Source organism: Mirounga angustirostris, unplaced genomic scaffold (assembly GCF_029215605.1).
Source record: "Mirounga angustirostris isolate CCGP_5_RB_7025 unplaced genomic scaffold, mMirAng1.0.hap1 SCAF_5, whole genome shotgun sequence".
Classification (NCBI taxonomy): Eukaryota; Metazoa; Chordata; class Mammalia; order Carnivora; family Phocidae; genus Mirounga; species Mirounga angustirostris.
In genome coordinates, this window is record NW_026991713.1 from 114,500,682 (window position 1) to 114,512,119 (window position 11,438).

An 11,438-nucleotide genomic window follows, 5' to 3' on the forward strand; every position below is an offset into this window, starting at 1 on the left:
GACTGTGGTCTCTCTGCTCTGAGGCAGAGGGTTGGAAACGGTCTCTTCTGCTCTGACTCGCAGAAGAGATGCGGAAAGCTGCCAGGGAAAGGCACCAGAGAACAAAAGCCCCAAAAACTGATTTCCACTGAGCCCATCCCCCACCACAGGGGCTCAGGGCAACTCCGCCCAAACAGGGTTGCCTGAGTAATAGTGCCGCAGGCCCCTCCCACAGAAGACAGGCTGGGAAAACAAGAGGCCAGCAACCCTAAGGTCCCAAGAAAACAGGTGCATCTTGCTTGGGTTCTGGTCAATAATTTAGACTCTATACATTCCCTCAAACACCCATCAACAGAATGACTAGGAGAAGGAGCCCCCAAAACAGAAAAGACTCAGAGATTATGACTTATGCTGCAGATTTACAAAGCGATGCAGATATAACCAAGATGTCAGAGATGGAATTCAGGCTAGCAATTGTGAAGACAATGGCTAGAATGTAGAAATCAATTAATGGCAACATGGAGTCTCTAAGGGCAGAAATAAAAGGTGAATTGGCAGAACTTAAAAATGCTATCAATGAGATCCAATCCAATCTAGATAATCTAACAGCTGAGGTAACTGAGGCAGAAGCAGCGACCTGGAAGACAATATAATAGATAAAAAGGGAAAAGACAAGGCCAGGGAAAAACAACTCAGAATCCATGAAAATAGAATCAGAGAAATAAGTGACGCCATGAAGTGTTCCAATGTCAGAATAATTGGAATCCTGGAAGGAGTGGAGAGAGAGAGAGGACTAGAAGATGTATTTGAGCAAATCGTAGCTGAGAACTTCCCTAATCTGGGGAATGAAACAAACATTTGAGTCCTAGAGGCAGAGAGGACCCCTCCCAAGATCAAGGAAAACAGGCCAACACCCCGGCATGTAATAGTAAAACTTGCAAATCTTAGAACCAAGGAAACCATCTTAAGGGCAGTTAGGAGGAAGAGATTCCTTACGTACAGAGGCAGGAACATCAGAATAACGTCAGACCTATCCACAGAGACCTGGCAAGCCAGAAAGGCCTGGCAAGATATACTCAGGGTACTAAAGGAGAAAAACATGCAGCCAAGAATACTTTATCTGGCAAGGCTTTCATTTAGAATGGATGGAGAGATGCAGAGCTTCCACGACCGGCAGAAACTGAAAGAATATGTGACCACTAAGCCGGCCCTGCAAGAAACATTAAGGGGAGTTCTATAAAAGGAGAAAGACCCCAAGAGTGATATACGACAGAAATTTACAGGGACAATGTATAAAAACAACATCTTCACAGGCAACGTGATGACAATTAATTCATATCTTTTAGTAATCACTCTCAACGTGAATGGCCTAAACGCTCCCATAAAACGGCACAGGGTTACAGATTGGATAAAAAGACAGGACCCATCCATATGCTGTGTACAAGAGACTCATTTTGAACCTAAAGATACATCCAGACTGAAAGTGAAGGGATGGAGATCTATCTTCCATGCCAACGGACCTCAAAAGAAAGCTGGGGTAGCAATTCTTATATCAGACAAATTAGATTTTAAACTGAAGTCTGTAATAAGAGACACGGAAGGACACTCTATCATTCTTAAAGGGTCTATCCAACAAGAAGATCTAACAATTGTAAATATCTATGCCCCTAACATGGGAGCAGCCATCTACATAAGCCAACTGTTAACCAAAATAAAGAGTCATATTGATAACAATACATTAATTGTAGGAGACCTCAATGCTCCACTCTCAGCAATGGACAGATCATCTAACCAGAAAATCAACAAGGAAACAAGAGCTTTGAATGACACACTGGACCAGATGGACCTCATAGATATATACAGAACATTCCACCCTAAAACAACAGAAGACTCATTCTTCTCGAGCGCACATGGAACTTTCTCCAGAATAGACCATATACTGGGCGACAAATCAGGTCTCAACCGATACCAAAAGACTGGGATTATTCCCTGCATATTCTCAGACCACAATGCTCTAAAACTGGAACTCAATCACAAGAGAAAATTTGGCAAAAATTCAAACACTTGGAAGCTAAAGAGCACACTGCTCAAGAATGTTTGGGTCAACTAAGAAATAAAAGAACTTAAAGAATTCAGGAAATCAATGAGAACGAAAACACATCGGTGCAAAACCTATGGGATACTGCAAAGGCGGTCCTAGGGGGAAATACATAGCCATCCAAGCCTCACTCAAAAAAATAGAAAGATCCCGAATTCACCAACTAACTCTACACCTTAAAGAACTAGAGAAAAAGCAACAAATGACGCCTAAGCCACGCATTAGAAGAGAAATAATTAAAATTAGAGCAGAAATCAATGAATTAGAAACCAGAAACACAGTAGATCAGATCAATGAAACTAGAAGTTGGTTCGTTGAAAGAATTAATAATACTGATAAACCACTGGCCAGACTTATCCAAAAGAAGAGAGAAAGGACCCAAATTAATAAAATTATGAATGAAAGGGGAGAGATCACGACCACCACCAAGGAAATAGAAACAATTATTAGAAATTATTATCAACAACTATATGCCAATAAGCTGAGCAACACCTGGAAAAAATGGATGCCCTCCTGGAAACCTATAAGCTGCCAAGACTGAAACAGGAAGAAACTGACAACCTCAATAGGCCAATAACCAGTAACGAGATTGAAGCAATGATCCAAAACCTCCCAAAAAACAAGAGTCCAGGGCGTGATGGATTCCTTGGGGAATTCTACCAAACAGTCAAAGAAGAAATAATACCTATTCTACTGAAGCTGTTTCAAAAAATAGAAACAGAAGGAAAACTTCCAAACTCATTCTATGAGGCCAGCATTACCTTAATCCCCAAACCAGGCAAAGATCCCATCAAAAAGGAGAATTTCAGACCGATATCCCTGATGAATATGGATTCCAAAATCCTCAACAAAATCCTAGCTAATAGGATCCAACAATACATTACAAGGATCATCCACCACGAACAAGTGGGATTTATCCCCGGGATGCAAGGGTGGTTCAACATTCGCAAATCAATCAATGTGATAGAACACATTAATAAGAGGAGGGAGAAGAACCATATGGTCCCCTCAATTGATGCAGAAAAAGCATTTGACAAAATACAACATCCTTTCCTGATTAAAACTCTCCAGAGTATAGGGATAGAGGGAATATTTCTCAAGCTCATAAAATCCATCTATGAAAAACCCACAGCGAATATCATCCTCAATGGGGAAAACCTGAGAGCCTTTCCCTTAAGATCAAGAACACGTCAAGGGTGCCCACTCTCACCACTGTTGTTCAACATAGTACTAGAAGTCCTAGCAACAGCAATCAGACAACAAAAAGAAATAAAAAGTATTCAAATTGGCAAAGAAGAAGTCAAACTCTCTCTTTTCACAGACGACATGATACTTTATGTGGAAAACCCAAAAGATTCCACCCCCAAATTACTAGAACTCATCCAGCAATTCAGTAATGTGGCAGGATACAAAATCAATGCACAGAAATCAGTTGCTTTCTTATACACTAACAACACAACTGTAGAAAGAGAAAATAAAGAAACGATTCCATTTACAATAGCAGCAAAAACCATAAGATACCTCGGAATAAACCTAACCAAAGAGGTAAAGGATATATACTCTAGGAACTACAAAACACTCATGAAAGAAATTGAAGAAGACACAAAAAGATGGAAAAATATTCCATGCTCATGGATCGGAAGAATAAACATTGTTAAAATGTCTATGCTACCCAGAGCAATCTATACCTTCAATGCCATCCCGATCAAAATTCCAATGACATTTTTCAAAGTGCTGGAACAAACAATCCTAAAATTTGAATGGAATCAGAAAAGACCCCGAATCGCCGAGGAACTGTTAAAAAAGAAAAACAAAGCTGGGGGCATCACGTTGCCCAATTTCAAGCTATATTACAAAGCAGTGATCACCAAGACAGCATGGTACCGGCACAAAAACAGACATACAGAGCAATGGAACAGAATAGAGAGCCCAGATATGGACCCTCAACTCTATGGTCAAATAATCTTTGACAAAGCAGGAAAAAACATGCAATGGAAAAAAGCCAGTCTCTTCAATAAATGGTGCTGGGAAAATTGGACAGCCACATGCAGAAGACTGAAACTCGACCATTGTCTAACACCATTCACAAAGATAAACTCAACGTGGATGAAAGACCTCAATGTGAGACAGGAATCCATCAAAATGCTAGACGAGAACATAGGCAGTAACCTCTTTGACATAGGCCACAGCAACTTCTTTCAAGATACATCTCCAAAAGCTAGTGAAACAAAAGGAAAAATGAAATTTGGGACTTCATCAAGATAAAAAGCTTCTGCACAGCAAAGGAAACAGTCAACAAAACAAAGTGGCAACCCACAGAATGGGAGAAGATATTTGCAAATGACACTACAGATAAAGGGCTGGTATCCAAGATCTATAAAGAACTTCTCAAACTCAACACCCAAGAAACAAATAATCAAGTCAAAAAGTGCGCAGAAGAGATGAACAGACACTTCTCTGAAGAAGACATACAAATGGCTAATAGACACATGAAAAAATGTTCATCATCATTACCATCAGGGAAATTCAAATCGAAACCACACTGAGATACCACCTTACACCAGTTAGAATGGCAAAAATGGACAGGGAAAGAAACAACAAATGTTGGAGAGGTTGTGCAGGAAGGGGAACCCTCTTACACTGTTGGTGGGAATGCAAGTTGGTACAGCTTATGCTAAGGAGATTATGCTAAGTGAAATAAGTCAAGCAGAGAAAGTCAATTATCATATGGTTTCACTTATTTGTGGAATATAAGGAATAACATGGAGGACATTAGGAGAAGGAAGGGAAAAATGGGCGGGGGGAATTGGAGGGAGAGATGAACCATGAGAGACTATGGACCTGAGAAACAAACAGGGTTTTAGAGGGGAGCGGGGAGGGGGGATTGGTTAGCCCGGTGATGGGTATTAAGGAGGGCACGCACTGCATGGAGCACTGGGTATTATACGAAAACAATGGATCGTGGATCACTACATCAAAAACTAATGATGTAATGTATGGTGAGTAACATAACATAATAAAATTAAAAAAAAAAAAGTAGTAAGCTTTCATAAGGGAAGAATAAGAACATTTATTTATTAATTACCTAAAATGTACCAGGCACTCGGGCGCCTGGGTGGCTCAGTTGGTTAAGCGACTGCCTTCGGCTCAGGTCATGATCCTGGAATCCCTGGATGGAATCCCGCATCGGGCTCCCTGCTCGGCAGGGAGTCTGCTTCTCCCTATGACCCTCCCGACCCTCCCCCTCTCATGCTCTCTCTCTCTCAGTCTCTCTCTCAAATAAATAAATAAAATCTTAAAAAAAAAAAAATGTACCAGGCACTTATCTTAGTATGCACATTTTCTTTTCTATACACAACAATAACAATGACTATGTCAATGGGGTGGATCTTCCAGCTTCCTGGTCATTCCAAGTCATAAGAGTGAAATGATGAATAGATGTGATCCATGGTTCTCTCTGTCTAGAATGTTCTTCTCCAAGACCTTCACACGACTAGTCCTTCTCATCCGCCACTTGGCGGCTCTTGCCACATTCAGAGAGATCTTTCCTGACTAACAAAATTCCACTCCCATTCTCATCCCCATCCTAATTACAAACTCCCCCAAAACTCCCTAACCTAACATTTCCATTTTCTTTATATGAAGCACTTATAGTAACTTACCAATGGATTGTTGTTTCCTTATTTTTTCTGCTCCTACCACTACAGCCTAACCCCTCAACTTATACAGCCTGGTACATAGCTGATATTCAATAACAGAAATGTATTTAAGGTCAAAACATTTAAAATAATCTCACTGAGGGGGTGCCTGCGTGGCAGCATCAGTTAAGTGTCCAACTCTTGATTTCAGATCAGTTCATGATCTCAGGGTCATGAGATCAAGCCCCATGTCGGGCTCCGTGCTGAGCATGAAGCCTACTTGGAATTCTCTCTCTCCCTCTTCTTCTGCCCCTCCCCACCCTCTCACACGCTCTCTCTCTCTCTCTAAAAAATAAATAAAATCACCTCACTGAGAAGGTCTCAAGTACCAAGTCACTATACTGTCGACCCTTACACAATGCAAAGGTTAAGGGCGTTGACAGCCGTGCAGTCAAAAATCCACACATAACTTTTGATTCCCCAAAAACTTAACTACTAATCTCCTATTGAACTTCCTACTTTAAAAGCAATTAGACTTGAAAATAGGAACAATGTAAATGAAAAACCAAAACATTTAAATAGAAGACCTCGTATATGCTCTCTAGATCTAATCTATGTCTTAATCCTCATTTGGCCATTGACTCTGTAAACTGAGCATGGAAGGTCAGAGAAAATTATAACCTAATGCTGACCTTACCAATAATGTAAAATCAATTAACACATTTTGTGTGTTATATGTATTATATACTGTATTCTTACAATATAAAGAAAAGTTTATTAAGAAAATCATAAGGAAGAGAAAACAGATTAACAGTACTGAACTGTATCAAAAAAATAGTCTGCGTGTAAGTGGACACACAATTCAAACTCATCCTGTTCCAGGGTCAACTGTATACCTATACAATGTCACTGAAACGTAACATACCCCAACTTAGAAATCCACCTGCCCGTTCTAACTTTCCCATTCTTTTCTGGACACTACTGCCATTTATGTTACTGTCCTTCAGAAATCTTCACATTTAAAAAAAAGTGTCCTCAATATCTAATAAATCACTAAATACTGCTGTGATCATTTTTGTCCTATATTTCTATAGCAGCCTTTACAGTATACAAAGTGTTTTCACATTTGTTACCACATTTGTTCATTACACATACCTGAGAGGTAGGTATTAGTACCATTTTTATGAATCAGGTCACTGACATTCAAGCAGGTTAAACAAGTTTTTCTGGCATCCCACAGCTACCAAGTGACAGAACCAGGATGCTAGCATATCTTTTGACTTCAAATACGGTGCCTGCACCATTCTGAAGCACCTGCCTGTGCTAAGAGATCAGGTCCTTTTCACCTCCTTCCACAGTCTGTCACCTTAGAATAGGTCATCATTACTTTATACTTATGTTTCTACAAGTATGGCTGCCACAAAGATACTCAATGCATACTATTTTAACGATCCCAAATGGCTGTTACCTATTAAAACACCACAAAACCAGGGACACCTGGGTGGCTCAGTCGGTTCTGGGATCTAGCCCCATGTGCTCAGTGGGGAGCCTGCTTCTCCCTCTCCCTCCGCACCTCCCCCAGCTCATGCTCTCTTTCTCTATCTCTTTCTCTCTCAAATAAATAAATAAAATCTTTTTAAAAATAAATAAATAAAACACCACTAAGCCAAATTGTTATTATAATCCCAATGCTCCTTGTAAATCTACTTGACAATCCAAGTATAATACTTTCAGGGCCCCTGGATGGCTCAGTCAGTTGAGTGTCCAACTCTTGGTATAGTAGGGCTCTGCGCCCAGAGGGAGTCTGCTTCAGATTCTCTTTCCCTCTCCCTCCTGCTCACTCACTCTCTCTCTCAAATAAATAAATAAAATCTTAAAAAAAAAAAAAAAAAATATATATATATATATATATATAAAATACTTTCAAGTCCCAGGCGTTAGCTTTTCAAGTTCCAAGTTGTAAAAAACTATAATCCAAACTTTCTAGATCTCATCAGAAATTTTGCACATCCATATACACCACAGAATCACATCTGGCCATAGGTTGGCCTGGAGTAATTCTTTAGTTTTTTAGATAACTTAATTTCAAAACGCAAACTAATTCCTTATCACTCCTAAACCTCAGTTTTCTGCAGTAATAATACACAGCTTTCATTAAGTTAAGCTTGCAAATTAGCAGAACTGTATTATGCTGTATTATTATATTTAGCACATAATTATTTTATCAATTACAGGTAAAAAGTATAAGGAAATAGTTTTTATGGGCAAATGCAGAGATGACAGAGTAAAGTCTAAGCATCCCTTTTATGCTTTAACATCATTCAATGCTTATATTTTAAAATAATAAGAAGAAAACAGTACCTCAGAATCCCAAGGTGATTCTCCATCTTCCTCTTCTCCTAATCCCAATGCTGACATCGTAACTATAAAATACAGTCACAGATAACATTAATGAGAACATGTATTATTATGAATTTTAAACATATGTACAAGCTTATCCCTACTCATGACTATTTCAATAAAATAAAAGTAATAGCAGTAAAGATTTTCAGAGGGTTGAATTATTTTCAGGAAGAAAAAGTTGGTAGTAGTCAGGATACTTAAAAAGAAAGACAGCAAAAGAAACATATCTTAATGAAATGCATAACATCTGGATCTACATACTTTCAGATTTCTTTATACTAGCATTTGAGCATAGGAAAAAATTCACAGATGTTTACTAACTTACCACTACTATTACTTTTGTATGCTCTATCAGCAGAAGTCAGATGGTCATTAACTGTTTGCTCTTGTGGAGCACTTTCAGTAATATTAATACCATTGTCTTTTTTTCCAGTTGCCGGCTGCACCTCTCCTTCCTATAAAAACAACACAAAACAAAAACCCAACTTCAGAAAACATCACATTAATTCACTTGTTCACTCACTCACTCACTCAGAAAGACAAAGACACACCGTACCTGTCAAGTCATAGGCACTATCGTGGGAGAAGCTGGAAATATAAACGACAGAGACTGCCCTATATGCTAGTAGGGGTAGAGATGGACCAAAACAATTAAGAACAGAAGGGTATCATTTACTAGTTCTGCAGGTGAAGTGAATAAAGTACAGTGAAGGCACAAAGGAGAAAAGAGTTGCATATGGGAAGCTCAGGAAATGCTGCAGATAGGGCTGTATATTGAAAGACAGACAAGGTGCACAAGGAGGGTGCAAAGGACACTCTAGAAAAGGTAGAATGAGCGAAAGGATGAAGTATGAAATAACGCAGTAAGTTACGATAGCTCCAGAATGTGGCAAAACTGGAACACAACTTTTGGGAATGGGACAGAGAGAGATAACTGGAAAATCAGGACTGAACCAAAAAAGGCAAGTGTCATGCTAGAATATGAACTTTCTCCTTCATGTAATGGGGATCCACTAAATAAGCAGAGGAGTTACATCGTCAGAAATATATTGTAGAAAGGTCTGACAGCAATGTAAAGATGAACATAAGGGAACCAAAACCAGAAGAGTATTTCAAAACTATACGTGAGAGAGTGAATTATGATAATAAGATATGAAAAATGGTAAGCAGGGACAAAATACTGAATGTGGTGATTTTTCTGTTTTGTTTTTTACTTTTTTTTTTTTAAGATTTTTTATTTATTTGTCAGAGACAGAGAAAGCACAAGCAGGAGGAGTGGCAGGCAGAGCGAGAAGCAGGCTTCCCGCTGAGCAAGGAGCCCAACTTGGGACTCAATCCCAGGACCCCCGGATCATGACCTGAGCTGAAGGCAGCCCCCTAACTGACTGAGCCTCCCAGGCGTCCCTTTTTCTAATTTAAATTCAATTAATTAACATATAATGTATTACTGGTTTCAGAGGTAGAGATGTGGTGATTTTTTTTTTTAAAGATTTACTTATTTTGAGAGAGAGAGTGTGTGTGCGTGCAGGGGGAGGGGCAGAGGGAGAGGAAGAGAGAGAATCCTCAAGCAGACTCCCTACTCAGTATGGAGCCTGTAACAGGGCTTGATACCAGGACCCCTGAGATCATGACCTGAGCCAACATCAAGAGTCGGATGCTTAACCAAGTGAGCCACCCAGGTGCCCCTGGATGTAGTAATTTCAGGGAAGTTTGCAGTCCAGGACTTTTCCTGCTTCAGTGTTTCAGTGGCACAATATACTAGGATGGGGAAAACAAATGACAAAGCAGATTACAAAAAGTCAGGGAAGAGGAAAGGGTCAGAAACAAAGTCTTCAATCTGGGACATACCAAATTGGAAGCACCTAAGGAGAAAGTTTTACACAAATACATTTGGAGTAGGAAAAAATGACAGGAAAAGCACATGATGTTAATAAAACAAATATCTATAAAATATACTAACCTGATATAATTAATGTAAACCTACACAGAACTCTGAAATTTTCAGAATAAAAATAAAAGCAGGGGGGGGAAAAACCATGGGATTCAATATTTCATTTATATACTTCAACATTAGTTTCAAGGATAGAAAATAGACTTTTATTAATATAGGCAAGTTAGTGGGCACCTGGGTGGCTCAACTCGTTAAGCATCTGACTCTTGATTTTGGCTCAGGTCATGATCTCAGGTTTGTCAGATTGAGTCCCAAATCAGGCTCCATGCTCAGTGGGGAGTCTGCTTCTCTCCCTCTCTTTTCCTCTCCTTCTGCCCCTCCCCCTGACTCTCTCTCTCTCTGAAATAAATATTTAGAAAAAAAAATATATATATAGGCAAGTATTAATTTCTTTAATGAATAGCATTTTTAAGATTAATAAAAAGATTTAATTGCAAAACACCAATTCAAGATTTTGTAAGAATAATTTTCTAAAAATTAATTTTAAAAGATTTAAATTGTAGAAGAGAAATACTTATAGGATTATAGAATTTTGAGGCATCTTTAAGTACTACTACAATGTACGAGAAAAATATAAAGCCCTATTTTAAAATTCACATGATTTTCTTATTCCACTGTGAACAGCATACTAATAGCTCTAATTTCCTATCAATGAATATAGGATGGTAGTTAAAGACTGGGGAAAGAATCTAGTATTAAAAAATTAATAATCATGATCATCCAAGTTGAAGGTTTTAAAGTCTCCAAATACATGTATGATCATCAAGCAGGACCCAATATTCACAGAAGGAAAGAAGAAAGGGACAAAAAAAAATCAAATCACCAGTATTTCTGAATTTCAGATATGAAAGAATTCACATGTTAAATTTAACAACTATGGGGCGCCTGGCTGGCTCAGTTGGAAGAGTGTGTGACTCTTGATCTCAGGGTGGTGAGTTCAAGCCCCATGTTGGGTATAGAGATTACTTAAAATTTTTTAAATCTAAAACAAAAATTAACAACGATGAATACTAAAGTTTCCTGAGAATAATATAAAATGTATCTACTATTGGAGATATTTGAAAAAGTAAAAATCATCTTCCAGAAATAATTCTGTATACTCTGTTGGCAACCTTTCCTTCCTTATGATTCTACAATGACAAACAGTTCATATTAGAAAAAAACCTATAAATTGTGAGTTCATTCATTTGATGTGTGTCTGTGTATCTATTAAATGCAGATACAATTAAAAATAAATTATAAATCACAATCCAGAAACAAAATTTTCTATTTTTTCTTTAAGAGTGTTACAGCTTAAAATTTATTTCATTTATTGGATAAAGATTAAGAACCTCACTTACATAATCAGAAATTTCAGTTTTAATTAATG

The 11,438-nt window shown here is 38.4% G+C and overlaps 1 protein-coding gene across 1 annotated transcript in view; it reads right to left on the minus strand.

Annotated features, from left to right (window-relative positions):
• LOC135364299 (ankyrin repeat domain-containing protein 26-like) overlaps window positions 1–11,438 on the minus strand; it is a 105,156-nt gene that overhangs the window by 63,618 nt on the left and 30,100 nt on the right. The window contains 2 exon segments of the mRNA XM_064590298.1: window positions 8,077–8,138; window positions 8,444–8,573. Coding sequence (XP_064446368.1) covers window positions 8,077–8,138; window positions 8,444–8,573 — 192 coding nt within the window.